The sequence below is a fragment of the Capra hircus genome, chromosome 2 (genome assembly GCF_001704415.2).
Source record: "Capra hircus breed San Clemente chromosome 2, ASM170441v1, whole genome shotgun sequence".
Classification (NCBI taxonomy): Eukaryota; Metazoa; Chordata; class Mammalia; order Artiodactyla; family Bovidae; genus Capra; species Capra hircus.
Genome location: NC_030809.1, coordinates 37,485,962 through 37,502,327, shown reverse-complemented (window position 1 = coordinate 37,502,327; position 16,366 = coordinate 37,485,962). Strand labels below are relative to the sequence as shown.

General features: G+C 36.5%; 1 protein-coding gene across 1 annotated transcript in view; it reads left to right on the top strand.

Moving 5' to 3' along the window:
- The window catches only part of CPS1 (carbamoyl-phosphate synthase 1), a 140,290-nt gene that overhangs the window by 32,525 nt on the left and 91,399 nt on the right, over positions 1–16,366 (top strand). Inside the window, exons 5-12 of the mRNA XM_005676491.3 lie at positions 2,781–2,837; positions 5,570–5,662; positions 8,446–8,535; positions 10,025–10,153; positions 10,744–10,850; positions 11,728–11,866; positions 12,962–13,039; positions 14,665–14,763. Of these exons, the coding sequence (XP_005676548.2) occupies positions 2,781–2,837; positions 5,570–5,662; positions 8,446–8,535; positions 10,025–10,153; positions 10,744–10,850; positions 11,728–11,866; positions 12,962–13,039; positions 14,665–14,763 (792 nt within the window). The remainder of the gene's footprint in view (positions 1–2,780; positions 2,838–5,569; positions 5,663–8,445; positions 8,536–10,024; positions 10,154–10,743; positions 10,851–11,727; positions 11,867–12,961; positions 13,040–14,664; positions 14,764–16,366) is intronic.

Sequence of the window (16,366 nt, the reverse complement as noted above, 5' to 3'; positions counted from 1 at the left end):
GGTGGGTTCTTTACCACTAGTGCCACCTGGGAAACTCTATATCTGCCTTTCTTTGAGTATTATTTTCTAATCAAATAAGAGTATTCTCCTGGGTTGAATGTCAGACATACTTAGAGTAATTAGAGTTAATGGACCTGCTATATTAAACCTCATTCCTACCATTATAGTAGCTGCTTTTTCTTAGGTTGCTATTGGGCCTGTAATTGACAGAATTTTAATCTGAAAAAATTCTGACACTCCGATGAGCACCTACTGCATGTGTATGCTTAGATGCTCAGTCGTGTCCGATTCTTTGTGACCCTGTGCACTGTAGCCCGGCAGGCTTCTCTGTCCATGGGATTCTCCAGGCAAGAATATTGGAGTGGGCAGCCATTCCCTTCTCCAGGGGATTTTCCCAACCCAAGGATTGAACCCAGATCTCTGGCATTGCAGGCAGTTTCCTTACCAATCTGAGCCACCAGGGAAGCCCAAACATCTACTAATTGGGGCTCAATGTTGCCTCTTCCTAACAATTAAAAAGAATATTTATCTTAGTTTCCTGGATATCATTACTGCTAAATGTTAAAAGAGATAATAAAGCATCTGTAGTATCTCCCAGATCTTTTTAAGTTTCTTTCAATCATTATCTGAATTTACCTCTTTGTAGTTGTCCTTAATGTTTCCTTTGTGTTATGTAGGCACCTGATATTATAGCTGCTTTGTGTCAGAATTAATAGTTTATGCTTAATCCATGGTTTGTTGGCTTGTTTTAAAAATGTGCCTTGAGTCTTCTTCCATAATCATAGACACATAGAATAGAATAGGGTCTAAAATTATAGCTAGTTTACCTCCTTCTATGGACAGGTGAGGGAAAACACCTTGCTCATACATCACTCAGATAATTGGTGGAAGAAAAAAGAACTAGAATCTGTTTCCTCATTCTTAACTCATTGCTCTTTCCCCTTTTATCCATGGAGAATATGTTCCAAGACACCCTGTGGATGCCTAAAACTGTGGATAGTACCAAATCCTATATATACTAATATGGCAGAAAGTGAAGAACTAAAAAGCCTCTCGATGAAAGTGAAAGAGGAGAGTGAAAAAGTTGGCTTAAAACAACATTCAGAAAACTAACTTCATGGCAAATAGATGGGGAAACAATGGAAACAGTGAGAAACTTTATTTTGGGGTGCTCCAAAACCACTACAGATGGTGACTTCAGCCATGAAATTAAAAGATGCTTGTTCCTTGGAAGAAAAGCTATGTTCAACCTAGACAGCATACTAAAAAGCAGAGACATTACTTTGCCAACAAAGGTCTGTCTACTCAAAGCTATGGTTTTTCTAGTAGTCATGTATGGATGTGAGTTGAACTATAAAGAAAGCTGAGCACTAAAGAATTGATTCTTTTGAACTGTGGTGTTGGAGAAAACTCTTCAGAGTCCCTTGGACTGCAAGGAGATAAAACCAGTTAGTCCTAAAGGAAATCAGTCCTGAATATTCATTGGAAGGACTGATGCTGAAGCTGAAACTCCAATACTTTGGCCACCTGATGCAAAGAACTTATTCATTGGAAAAGGCCCTGATGCTGGGAAAGATTGAAGGTGGGAGGAGAAGGGGAAGACAGAGGATGAGATGGTTGGATGGCATCACTGACTCGAGGGACATGAATTTAATTAGGCTTTGGGAGTTGGTGATGGACATTGAAGGCTGGTGTACTGCAGTCGTGGGATCGCAAAGAGTTGGACACGACTGAGCGACTGAACTGAACTGATATATATACTAATGCTATATTTTTTCTTATATATACATACCTATGACAAAGTCCGATTTATAAATTAGGCACAGTAAATGAATATCTGAATTTCCAGCATCACTTGTGCTTTGGAGCTAGTATTAAGTAAAATAGGGCTGCTTGAACACAGCACTGAGATATTGCAGCCATAAACCTGATAATTCAGTTGGCTACTAAGTGACTCAAGATGGGATTCACTGGACAAAGGGGTGGTTTACATACACTATTCAAAATGGTACACAACTGAAAACTTATGAATTGTTTATTTATGAAGTTTTCCATTTAAAAAATATGTTTAGACTGTTGGCAATAGCAGGTAACTGAAACCACAGAAAGCAAAACTGGATACGAGAGATAGATACCACATCTATCCCTATCTAATCTAGTCAAAGAAACTAAATCAAGTGGAGGTGTTGCCTGATTGACCAATAGACTAGGCCAAATTTAACACAGGTGCTTAAGAAGCACCTCCAGGAAACTCTGGGGGTTGGTGAAGGACAGGGAAGCCTAGTGTCCTGCAGTCCACAGGGTCACAAAGAGTCGGGCACAGCTGTGCGGCTGAACAACTAGAACAACCTCCAGGTAAACCCGTTGATTGCCTACTATGTGTCAGAAACATGGATTTGCTTATAATTTATGTAATTTTTCTTATAAAATTCACTTCACAAATTCTTTTAGTTTAAAATATACGTGTATATATAAAATTTTGTTACGTGTTTAACATCCTGGATTAAAAGCAACAAAACTGTAGTAGAAGATCGATGTTCAGAATTTCTCATTTTTCATTCTGAGGAATGGTCTGGGTATTAAGAATCCTATGCCCAAGAGGAACAGCAATTTACCTTGTTCTCACAACACAGTCACGCTACATCAGAGAAAAGAAGGCGTAGGGAAATTATTTACTGCTCAAGTAGACAGACGATGTTAAGTTGGTAACTTGAAAATACTATGCTGGACCTAATTTCCTCCAATGTTACTGTCACTACCCTTTTTTTTTCCCTCCACAGGTCCCTGCAATTTATGGAGTGGATACAAGAATGCTGACTAAAATAATTCGAGATAAGGTATGATAATCATATTTAGCCAAATCTATGTTTATATATATATGTTCATGTATACATGCACACATATATATATATACACATATGCATATATGTGTGTGCGTGTATATATACATATGTCTGTATGTACATATGTTTTTTCTCAGTGCCCAGGGAACCCGTTGGTATGTAAAAGAACAAATCCAGCCCATTTCTGTCACTTGGGTCTCTGTCATCCTGTTTTACTTTTTCAAAGTTACTTGATGTGACTTTCAAGACTGAATACTTGATTGGGATGTTTGCTCATGAGTGGTTTTGAGATTAATTCCCTCAGCAGTAGTTAATTGAGTGCCCACTCTATGTTCACTATCCCAGGCAAAGCCTTGGAGATTCAGCTCATGTGACAGGGCTAGTGAGACAAGTGGAGAAGGTAGCTAGACGCATAAGAATTTTGCCTAAATTGAATACCTACCTGCTGAAAAACGCAAACCAGGAAGCATGCAGCACTAGGGCTGTTATTTATTTAGTCCTCTTGAAGGAGTTTGTGAAATTTGTGAGTGTATTAAATGAGCCCTCTATGTGCTACCTCAATTAGTCTTTCTTAAAGTTTTTCTAGTGACCAAGATGAAGGTGAGTTTGTCTATTGCTTTTCTATCTGCTTGCTGAAATATTTGACCCTTCCCCTGAGAATGTCTGTCACCATCTGCTTCCTTCTCCTTGTTATAAGAGGTGGACACTTTTTTCTTAAATGAAAACGTCATATCTCAGACCAGAAAGAAACTTTATCTCGTGAATATTAACTAAATTCCCTAAATGCCATTAAAGGTTTCTCATTATATTCTATATATTTTCTTGAAAAAGAAAGAAAGATACAATTTCAAAGTGAAAAAGGTTCTCCAAGAAAATCTGTTGTAGATTCCTTATTGGAATACATATTGACTCAGGATCTCTGTAAACAGAAAGAAAGCTTTAAAAATAAGAACATGGCCACATACTTCTGACCAGAAGGAAGACAGAGAGGATGTTTGCAGTCCGTCTACTCTGCCTCTGATTTCATTCCCTCCTCCATGACTTCCTGAGAATAAATGGTCTAGGTTATATACGTAGATTATACATCCCAGGTAGACTTTTGCATTTTCTTAGCCCAGTGATGTTGTGGGAGTAGTAAAGAATGACGGACGAGAGTGCCAGATGGGAGGGGAATAAAATTGGGAAATTCAGCTGTAGAATTGGCAGATTGGATACAATATAGACAGGCTTGGTAATTTAGGAAAATATAAGACCGCATTATGTTCTTCATGTGATATATTAGTTTAAGGTGAACCTTGCTTTTGTCAATGGAGTATTTAATGGCAACTCACTCCAGTATTCTTGTCTGGAAAAACTCCATGAACAGAGGACACTGGCAGACTGCAATACCTGGGGTCTCAAAAAGTCGGACATGACTGAGCACTGCTTTTATCAGAGGTAGTTAGGTTTTCAAAATCTGGTTGAATAGATTAGCAAGCAAAATAGTAGTATTGCCTATTATATTTGATTATGAGTAATATGGGCTCATATTAAAAATGTATGTTGTGGCTTTTAGTTCTGTGAGTCTTAGGTTGGAGAGTAAGGGTGTTTTTCATTCAGTATGCTTAAAGTAACAGGGAATAAGAACTGAAAACCAAATTTCAAAATTAGGGATCCATACATATAGTCAAGGAATTCTGTGATTTGGACTATAAAAGTAAGTGGAGACCACCATGAAACTTAATAATCCAGTATGGAAGTGAAAGGTGGTTTTCACTGTCTTTCCCAGAGTTTGAGATAGTACTCTGGTTGTAATAATCACACTGAAATAACTGTCTGGATGATGTGCTAGCATCACCTCACTCCCAAGTTACTTCTTCCCGTAAGAAATATGTTTCAGAGGGAAATAAAGACTTTCTTCTATTCCCTTCAGTGCAACAATTTCCTTGGAGAAAAGCAAATCAGTAAATTATTTTGATCTCCTCCCCCTCTCAATAAAGTCATCATTATGAAACATAATATGCCATTTTTTATAAATCTTTTCCCCTCTCAATAAAGTCTCCATTACTAAACATAATATAACATTTTTCTAAATAGGTCAAACTAGATTTACTAATAAATAAGCTAATCTCAGGACAGCAAAGAATAATATGAAAACATTTGTCATGTTCTGGCTAGCAAGGCTAATTTGTGAAAACTTTATAGAAGGTTAAGCCTTCTCTAAAGTTCAAGCCCTTATTAGCATATGTGAAAAATGAAACTTTCATTGCCATTTCTCAAAGTTTGTGACTTACACAACATTTCACATTTTTTTTTTTTGCATGTGAATTTTACTCTTTAAGATATTTCCATTCTTTTTCAATTTTCAGCAAGCTTTATATTTCCTTTCTTTTTCTCAATCTATTTTCTTGCCACATAGCCAACGAAATAGTTTTAGGTCATAAGTACACTAAATACTTTGATTTGTACTTCCTGGCAACCCAAATTCTGTTATCCTTTGACTTCACTTACCCCAGGTGACTATCTCAGCCCTAAAAGAAGTAATTTTACTACCGAGCATGTTTCCCAAAATGTACCATACAAACTGCTTCATCTTTCCAAGTTGAGAAGATGAAGATCTGCTGATGGTTATGAGTAGTTATAAAGACATCTAAATATTGGAGCAGCTGTGTAAGTTCCTGTGAATTTATCCTGACAGCACCTGCATCATTGCCCCCTGTTAACTCTCTAATTTTTTAATTTGATAGGGTACCATGCTTGGGAAGATTGAATTTGAAGGTCAGTCTGTGGATTTGGTGGATCCAAATAAGCAGAATTTGATTGCTGAGGTTTCAACCAAGGTGAGAGATTTTTTTCATATTTTGTGGTTTTATCTTATCCCCTTTAGACCTTTCTATTTTATAATACCCAAATCTACATTTAAGCAAAAATCATCTTCCACAAGCATCAGAATTGAAGGGAAAACAGTTTTAAATTGATATATTGCAAAAACAGTGCATTTAAAGTTAGCAACTTCTACTTATAGGGAACTTGCATGGCTTGATTTACAGTCTGTTTACTATTATTTTAATTTTTCTTATATCTTTTTGTGGTTCCTTCACTCAAGACTTTAAAATGTCAAATATAAGGGTCATTCAATTGCCAAAGATAGGTACAGTGACAATTACCAAAGATAGGTACAGAGCTAATGGTCTGCCAGAGAGTTGAGAGCAGTTTATAGAATTCAGACCCAATATTGTAATGAGAATCTGGGGTTATTTTGTCCAGGGAAAAGAATTCCTGTGCACACTGAAAATTTAGTGTATTATAGCTCCCTTCAAAAATTAAGTGTTCTTCAGGACGGCTATATCACTCCAAAGTGAGATATGTATATTGTATATTTACAAGAAGGCATACAATACATCTAAGTATTCTACAAAATCAATACATGTGTTGATATTGATTAAAGTTGTGAGTCTCTTGGGCTATAGTTTCTGTTCTTGGGGACCGTAGAGTTTGGCGGGGTACGCAAACAAGCAATCATCATGGAGCAAATACTGTAATAAATGCTGTCCTTGGAGTGTGCGCAAGACACCATAAGGTCATTGTGGGAAACATCCAATTAAAGAGGTAGATTAGGGGAGGCCCTGCAGAGGATTCAGGCTTGTCCTGACACATAAAGAGTAAGTCAGTAGATGGTGAACTAGGAGAGCTTTGTTTCAGGCAGAGGAAACGGCACATGTTGAAAGTGAAACAATATGGTGTGTTTGAAAAGTTATGCTTAATTTGGTGTGTCTGACCAATGGGTTCACAAATACAGTTGTTCACATTTGGCTAAAGTTGAGTGGTGATGGACAGGGCCAGAGCTAGAGGGTTTAGTGTCATTGACTCAATGAATCAACTGAACTCCAAAATCAGCAACGTTTTGGAGCAAAATAAACTGGATAAAAGAGCAGGTAACTAGAAAGTTATTGCAGTTAATTCGGACAAAAGTCATGAAAGCCCAGACTGACCAAGAATAGCAGGAAAAGAAACAGCAAGATGGTTTAGACAAATAGGAGAAAAGAAGGTGGCTTAGACAAACAGAGGGCTTCCCAGGTGACGCTAGTGGTAAAGAGCCTGCTTGCCAATGCAGGAGACGTAAGAGATGTGGGTTTGATCCCGAGGTCAGGAAGATCCCCTGGAGGAGAGCATGGCAACCCACTCCAGTATTCTTGTCTGGAGAATCCTGTGAACAGAGAAGCTTGGCAGGCTATAGTCCACAGGGTCGCACAGAGTTGGACACGACTGAAGAGACTTAGCAGCAGCAGCAAACAAATAGGAGATAGAGATTTCAACACACTTCTCTATGAGGACTTCCCTGGGGCTCAGACTGTCAAGCATCTGCCTCCAACGCTGGAGACCCGAGTTCAGTCTCTCGATTGGGAAGATCTCCTGGAGAAGGAAATGGCACCCCACTCCAGTATTCTTGCCTGGAAAATCCCATGGACAGAGGAGCCTACAGTTCATGGGGTTGCAAAGAGTCAGACACAACTGAGCAGCTTCACTTCACTTCACTTCTCTATGAAGAGATGAGACACAGCATGATAGGGGGCTATTTTTATAGAATTTTATTAGAGTTTGGAACTAACTTGGGGTAGCATTTCCTGAATGTGAGAAGCACTGGCCTGGAGAAAGTCACCTTAAAAAAATTCTACGGTCAAATAAGGTTGAAAAACACCGCATAATGTATTCCTCTCTTGGAGGGTCCTAGCAAATTCATGTATTCCTATTTCTATGAGGTCTTGCTTACTCTGTACAGACGGTATATGGTGTGTTTGTGAAGAGACCAGATTGCAAATTTTATCTAAAACTTTTAAGAAACTTCGAAATCATGCTAAATTCAGAGTGTGTTTGCTGACTCTTGAAGCTGGAACCAGTGAAGGCACCCAGCCCTCTAGGCTTTCTATTTCTATTATTTCTTCTTTTATGACTTTGGGGAACTGCTTCTTGGGTAAATGCCTGTGAAAATGGATCTGACTCCAAGCAGTGCTTAAAACGTACATAATGATTATGATATGCTCTGGGATCCTTTTATGAAGTCTACCATTTAAATGCAAATGATTACACAGTAACCTAAAGGGACCAGTGGTCTACACTAGCTTAGCAATTCCTCTGACTCAGACTGATATTATCCATTAGCCCCACTTCCTAAGCCTCATGCACAATAGCTCTACCTCATCCAAACTTTATTGCAAGTTGAGGATCAAGAGGTGTTTAAAGCATGATGTATCTATTATTACATCTGTTTAGTGCTGAATCAGGCAATAGTACTTGGAAATTCCATTGCTACTGGTTGTTAATGAGGCAAAACATGGGAAAAAATGTTTGTTAATTATGGAAGCAACCAATTTCTTAGGGATAATTGTTATTACTGTAATCAACGTTTTATACAAAACAGCAAAATACTTTGTTCTCATGAACAAGATAGAGTTTGTGGCATTTGCTATGTCTTTCTTACAGACTGATTGTTAACTGCCAGCCACTCCCTAGTAGTTAGCTATCAATCTGTTACCAAGTGCAGAGCATCCTGAGATGTGTTTATGATATTGATGTGTTGCTCATGGCTGGACATTCCCTCTGACTCTGGTTTTTAAAATGGCAGGATGTCAAGGTGTATGGCAAAGGAAATCCCATGAAAGTGGTAGCTGTAGACTGTGGGATAAAAAACAATGTAATCCGCTTATTAGTAAAGGTAAGTAATTTGTTCCATCTCAAGGATGGGGGTTTGTAATACTGATCATTAGTATTAATCTGATTTTCTCTGTTTCAGAGTAAGCTTGTATACTTTCTCAGAATGTCAGAGGATATATTCTCGCTGCCTTTGGTCTATGAGATAATACATTTATCCCTGTTAAAATTAGAGATGTAGATTGCTATTAAAAACAGAAAACGTTCAAAGGTTACAACACACAGAAGAAAATATTGACTGTTCTTTTCACTTATTGATTGACATTCTGAGACCTGGCACAAGCACTGATTAATTTTATTAACAAAAATGTGCGTGGACTCATAAACAGTAGATGCTGTAGATGGCTTAGCCATATGGCCCTCTTATTTTATCATTTTAAGCCATTTTGTCCATCTTCCAATTGCAAGTGTCTGCATCTCATTGCCTGAGGGCTCTCTTTGGTTGGTTGGAGGCTGCTGGCAGGCAGGAAATGATATAGAATTAATGATCCCTGGAGCAGTCTCAATCAATGACAGTGTCAATTTCCCGGCTCCTTTGCCACATGGGTAGGCTGTTTTCAGGTGAATATTCTATACTGGCTCTCAGAGTTCCCCAGTGATCCAAAGCTCTATTTGTGCGTTGTGGTATCTGATTGATAATACATAACTTTATTAGGGTCTTTCACCATGTTGCTTGCTATTAGTATTTCTTGGAAACTTTTCCAAAGAAACTTCTTTCTCTCAAATTCTTGACTTGCTAAATGCTTCTAGCAAAACAATCAAAGCCATTTTCCATCCACTTTTGTATAGAAAAGTTATAATTTTTCTATTAGAATATAAATATGAAAAAACCCCAGGAAAGAAGCCTGATTAAAATTTGGTAAGATAAAAAAATGAGGAACTGAAAAAGGTGAGAGGTGGACTAAAATAAATATTGGAGGAAATAGGGTTATCTTCTGTTTTGCCACTCCCTTTCCTGGAGTAAGTGAAGATAACCTGTGTTCTTGGGTGCCCAGTCATGAAGCCTTTAGGTTTGCAACCTCCTGAAGTGAGAGGAAGTATGGGAAAATGCATTATCTATTTTTTTAGAATCAAAACTTAAATGCTATTTTTTTCCACATTTTATTGTAGAGTCTCTTTCAGTTCCACCACACAAAATATGTCACCCTAAATAATTTTTGCTCAGAATTATTTATCTGAATCATGTACTCTGTTTCTCTTCCCTTTTGGGAATAATTAGCCAAGAGAAGGTTAAGCACTTTGGCAAAGAAAAATATTATTAAATTGAATTATTAAATACTATTAAATTCTTTTTTAAACTTTTTTTTCTTTTTTTTTTTTTGATGTGGGCCATTTTAAAGTCTTTATTGAATTTGTTAGGAAATTGCTTCTGTTGTTTATGTTTTGTTATTTTGGCCATGAGAATCTTAGCTCCCCAATCAAGGATCGAGCCCATACGCCCTGTGGAGCACCAGGGAAGTCCCCAGCTGACCATTCTTGTGTTTCTTTTCCAGCGAGGGGCAGAAGTGCATGTAGTGCCTTGGAATCATGATTTCACCAAGATGGAGTATGATGGGCTTTTAATTGCTGGAGGACCTGGTAACCCAGCTCTTGCACAACCACTAATTCAGAATGTAAAAAAGGTAGAGTGAACCGGGAGAGTGTGTGTCTGTGTATGAACTGGAGGGAGTCTGTTCTGTAATATACTTTATTTATACAAAAATATTTTTCATACTTCTGTTTGTGATTTTTGAGGTAGTGTCAGCACAGATAGTGTATAGGGGGAACGAGCTAGGTGAGAGTTCTACAGGAGAAAGAGCAAAGACCTTCAGGCAGAGCAACTGGGATTGTGTCCTTGAGTGTTGAGAGCTGGAGTCCGATTTCCAAATGTGTTGTCTGAACAATTGTAAAATGATAACTTGTGTTACTCACCATGACCTTGGGACCTACAAGACTTTCGAATTTCTAGAGAAATAGTAAACTAGATTTAATTTAGTCTGGATGTTAAGTATATTCTAATGAATTTTAATGCTTGCAAATTGTCAATCCTGTCCTTATTCATAATCTAACTTTTTATTCAATTACTATTTTCAATTTTATTCAATTACTATTCAATTATGCTTCATTTTACTTCTTTCAGAGGTTGTGTATATATATATATATATATATATATATATATATATATATATAGGACCTGATCTTTTGGAGTAATAAAGTTTTTTTCCTAATTTAGATCTTGGAGAGTGATCGCAAGGAACCATTGTTTGGAATCAGTACAGGAAATTTAATAACAGGATTGGCTGCTGGTGCCCAAGTCTACAAGATGTCCATGGCCAACAGGTAAGGCAGTTATGCTTCTGTTTACATGTCAGACTGGCTCTGAAATACTGTTAGTAACCAAACCAAAAAGGCTTAGAGAACTTACATGCCATTTTCTTCAGAATAAATAGATAACCACACTATTACATGGTTCACAGTTGTCTGACTACCTGATACCATTTTTATCACATTTTGGAAAGGCAGCCTTCTCTAACAATAACTTTGTCATAATTTAAAGTTATTTTCCTTTCTGTGACTTAAATTGAAGTTATAATACTCAAATGATATTCCAAGGGAAATTTTTCAGATTTTGAGCTTGATTTCAGAGCACTGCTGCTGCTGACAATATTATAAAACTAGTGTAACTCAAGAACCCAGAAATCTTCAGATCCTATTGGTTTTACTTCCTTACGCTAAATGATGTTAATTTATTCAACATGGAACTTTCCCTCCCAGTCCACCCTCCACATGAAGTATAATTCAAAATGATTCAGGAGTGAGGAGTAACCTCTTTATTATCCCCCAAGTACTCTCTTTTGGCTTTAAAATTACTGTAGCAGCCTTAAAAGAAATTGCTTATATTTGTCTGTCTCTAAGCTAGTAAGCATATCTTAACATTTTTGTTATGAGTGCAATTCCCCTTTTTTAAAACCGATCATATAAGTTTAATAGACCTGATATTTAGCATACAACAAAGCTTCCTGAATTGATTTTTTTTTTTTTTGCTAAAATTATTGGGATTAAGAATCTGTGATTTTTCTCATGGAGTAATTTTTCACTAAGCAATTGAAACTTTTGAATTTTAATTGTCTTTTCTTACTCTCTATTTTACATCTAATGCATTTATATTATTTTCTTTGCTTTTTCTTTTCTATTATTTTTCACCTTTTCTATCCAGAGGGCAGAATCAACCTGTTTTGAATATCACAAACAGACAGGCTTTCATTACCGCTCAGAATCATGGCTATGCCCTGGACAGCACCCTTCCTGCTGGCTGGAAACCACTTTTTGTGAATGTTAATGATCAAACAAACGAGGTAAGTGAGTGAAGAGAAATTCAGGAGTTTTAATACTCTGTTTTGCAAATACCTTTCCCTTAATTATGTGGGCTTTTCTAGGGTATGTATGTGGAATAATTCTTGTTATAGATTATTTTCCATCAGTTCAGTTCAGTTCAGTTCAGTCACTCAGGCGTGTCCAGCTCTTTGCGACCCCATGAATCGCAGCACGCCAGGCCTCCCTGTCCATCACCATCTCCCGGAGTTCACTCAGACTCACGTCCATCGAGTCCGTGATGCCACCCAGCCATCTCATCCTCGGTCGTCCCCTTCTTCTCCTGCCCCCAATCCCTCCCAGCATCAGAGGCTTTTCCAATGAGTCAACTCTTCACATGAGGTGGACAAAGTACTGGAGCTTCAGCTTTAGCATCATTCCTTCCAAAGAAATCCCAGGGTTGATCTCCTTCAGAATGGACTGGTTGGATCTCCTTGCAGTCCAAGGGACTCTCAAGAGTCTTCTCCAACACCATAGTTCAAAAGCATCAATTCTTTGGTGCTCAGCCTTCTTCACAGTCCAACTCTCACATCCATACATGACCACAGGAAAAACCATAGCCTTGACTAGACGGACCTTAGTCGGCATAGCCCTCTGCTTTTTAAAAAAGTAATTTTTTTCTGTCTTATTCCCTTATCAGTTGACTCTTTAAAGACCCACAATTTGAATGGTTAATCAATGACTGTTTTACACATTCATTGCTAATGGATTATTGGTGGAAGGAGATCTGTTTGGGACCAGTCTATGCATGTCTCTGCAACTCAACACTGAAGTAGCCTTTGAGAAACCCTTGGAGAAGTAATTTAGGAGTTGGTTAAAAGAGGATTTAAGTGATTCTGATCAGAGCCTAGAGGGGCCTGAAATGTTATAGAACAAGCTAGTTTTTTTTTTAAATCGGGGAACCACATCAGTTGAGTCTTTATTGGCCTATTTTTATTAGTACTGTTTATTTTTAAAACGTTCTCAAACTTTTAACTTAGTTTTGAAAATTTGAACTTCATTGTCCACTGATTCATACCTATTCCTGGTTGACATTCATTGTTACTGTATGAATTTCTTCCAATTTCTTATTCCTTTAGGGGATTATGCATGAGAGCAAACCCTTCTTTGGTGTGCAGTTCCACCCAGAAGTTGGCCCAGGGCCAACAGACACTGAGGTATGTCAGAAAGATGAGGTCTATTACATATTAAAATTTTTTAAAATCAGAAATATACCTATGTGAAAAATTGAGAAACCAAAATAATTACCTAGGTGGTCTCGGTACAAAACATTCTTAAAAAGAGTGCTTTGATAATGCCTGCGTTGTTTGAGAAATTTCCCCATGAATATCATGGAGGAAACTTCAATCTTCTTAAAAATTTGAAGTTGGAAAGCCCTTAAGAAACTAACGCAATGTGATTTTTATTTAAATGATTATCATTTTAATATATTTAGTTCTGAAATTTACAATTGTTGCACTATGCAAATGAATTCCCTCTTGCTCCCTGGTTCTCATAACTGAAATGAAATTTTAATCCCCCATCTGCGACTTCATGAAAATCCCTATGGCAACTGGTTGTGTAGCCATAAAGGGAAAATAAACAGCAGCGGGAGCAAGAAGAAGAGCAGGGTTGTGGGGAGTGGGGAAGGTATGCTTGCACACACATGAGTCAGATGGCTTAAGCAAAGAACCATAAGGAATGCCTAGAGGAGTTTTGTTTTAAATTTAATATTTTTACTATTTCATGTGAGTTTTTGCTTCAGTGTTCAAGAACATTTTTCCAAAAAGGGCTTGTGGAGATATTCAGAAAAGTCTGGGAAGTCTGAAGTGACTCTTCCTCTTGTACTTGCTAGGGCCTGCATTAGTGATACTAGCAATTCTTCCTTGCCAGCAGATGCTCTCAGAAAAGACAGCTAGGCAAAATGAAGAGGAGAATAGGAATTTTCCCTTTGTAGACTCTACTTCCTCATCCCTGAATTGCCCTTTTCAGATATTTATATTTTGTTCTTGTTTTAATATTATTAGGAAAGGATGGTTCTTAATAGCCAAAGTCAGTACAGCATTATCTACACTCAAAAATAACATTAGTTGCATACATATACATCTATTGCCTAATGTGTGCTAAATACTTTTTTAACTTGAAATTTAGATTATTTGCCTGTTATTTGCCTACTTCAGATTAGGGACACTGAAATTAAAATATGTGATATCTGGTCTCACTTAGTTCTTTTTTTCTGCCAAATAGTTGCAAAATGAATATATTTGTTGAAATTTGTCATGTCTAGTGCAACAGTGGAAATAAATTCACTGTAAAGCTTATGAATCTTAGAAATATTTGTATATGTAACACAATCTTCAGAGATATTTTTAGACCTGATAGACAATTAAAAATCCAGTTAGTTCTCACAGTAGGGTGCATAAGTAGTATAGCTTCCTTTTTTTTTCTTTTTTTTGCATAGCTAGAGTTTTATTTAGGAGAAAATTCTTCTTAATTAAGGGGCTAAAATGACATTTTCAGAAGGCATTATCTGAAATGTTCATTGTCTGCTGAAAATGTTCTTTTAATAGAATTTGACACGAGCAGTTAGAAGTGTTTATTGGATCTAATTCTTATAGTAATAAATATTTAGTTTTGCTAGCTTTGGCAACCCCCACCCCCAAACAAATATTGCATAGGAATACTTATCCTAAAAAGTTATTTGTTGCTTATCTAAAGTTCAAGTTGAACTGGACATACTATATTCTAAGTGACAGTTTTGTGAGTTTTGCAACTTCTAACTAGTTGGCTGTATTTTTTCTAGTACCTGTTTGATTCCTTTTTCTCACTGATAAAGAAGGAGAAAGGAAACACCATTACATCGGTACTCCCGAAGCCAGGCCTAGTAGCATCTCGAGTTGAGGTCAGTATGTGTGGGCTTCTTCTTGGTGTATGTATTTTGGATTTTCTCTGTTGTGTGATGCCTTTATTAAGTGGATGAAGTAAAATGTTTTGATGGCTATGAAAGATGATTGGTAATATTGCAATCACCCGTCATTTTAGCAGCTAACTATTTTGTCTGCTCTACATGAGTCATTGAATGTTCACTGGAATCTTCATGTTGTGATTTAAAAATCATGTCTTTTAAAGTTCACCTCTTCTAGAACATTTTTAATAAAAATAATTTAATGAGGACTAAGATTTAATTTAATTTCAAATTTGATGAATTGTCCATTACTCAATAAACCAGAGCCCGATGCATACTTGAGATACAGTTCAGACTACAGTCGTTATAATGATCACATTTTTTTAACTAGAAGATCTATTATTTAACATCATGAATGGAATAATATTATTTTACCTCTAAAGAGCAGATAGATAAGGATTAATATAGCCTAAGACTTGAATTCCTATTTGTTTGAATATATATGTTAATATGAAAAGGCTTCACTCATTTCTTTCAAAGTTAAGGCACACCCACATCATTATTACATAAAATGTAGAAGGCTGTAGATGTATTTTTAAGTATATATAAACATATATATATATGTACATATATATGTATTATATATGTATATATAGGTACATACATACATGTACATATATATGTATAATATATATGTGTATATATATACACACACATATGTATGTAAAATCCTCTTATCATGAACAAAAATAATTGATTATATGCTTACATAAAATGATAAGCTGAATTAGACAGTTTGTTTTAAAGATTTCTATGACAGTGTCTTTTACTGAGATGGAGAGGTTGGAGGTAATCCAGCCACTCCACGTGAAATCAAACTGTGGGTTCTCCATAGCTAATGAAGCCATCCACCATATAGTGTTTTTCTCAACTCATCTTTTTCAGATGCCTTCCTTTTTATAAATGGTGAGGTAAAGGGGAGCTTGGGATTCTACACTGCATTACACATAGTAGGCACTCCATTAATACAAACTGTTTCCTAAGTCCTTGTTTCTGGCAGTGACCTAGAACATCTTCTTCCTCTGAATGGCTTGGCAGTTGTGGTTAAAAATAAGCAGTATTATTACTTGCTTGAAATCATATGTGTAACTTGTATGAATTTCAGGATGTAGCTAAAACATACTCTTTTTATTATCGTATTTTCTGTAAATATTTCTGGATTGAACCACAAAGTAAAGTCAAAATGTAAATATAAAGGTGTCCCTTTTTCCCTTTGCCTTCTGTGTTTTCTCTTCATTTATTAGGAAAGGCTCACAGGCTTGTTTCTGTTTAAGCCCATTATTTGTCCAGCAGAAACCCACGGAATAATAATACATTTAGCCAAATAAATTTTAAGGAGATTATCTAAAAATTATATATAAATTATATTTGTTATAAACACATATAGATATACATTTTCATATATATGTAGTTATTTTTAGATATTTATATATGTTTAAATAAAATGTAGACTTCTTTCAAAAATTTTTTGTTTAAGTAAAAAAAGCTTCATGATCTTTGGAAATTGCTTTTTGAGATGTTTAAATTGTTGATCTTTTTA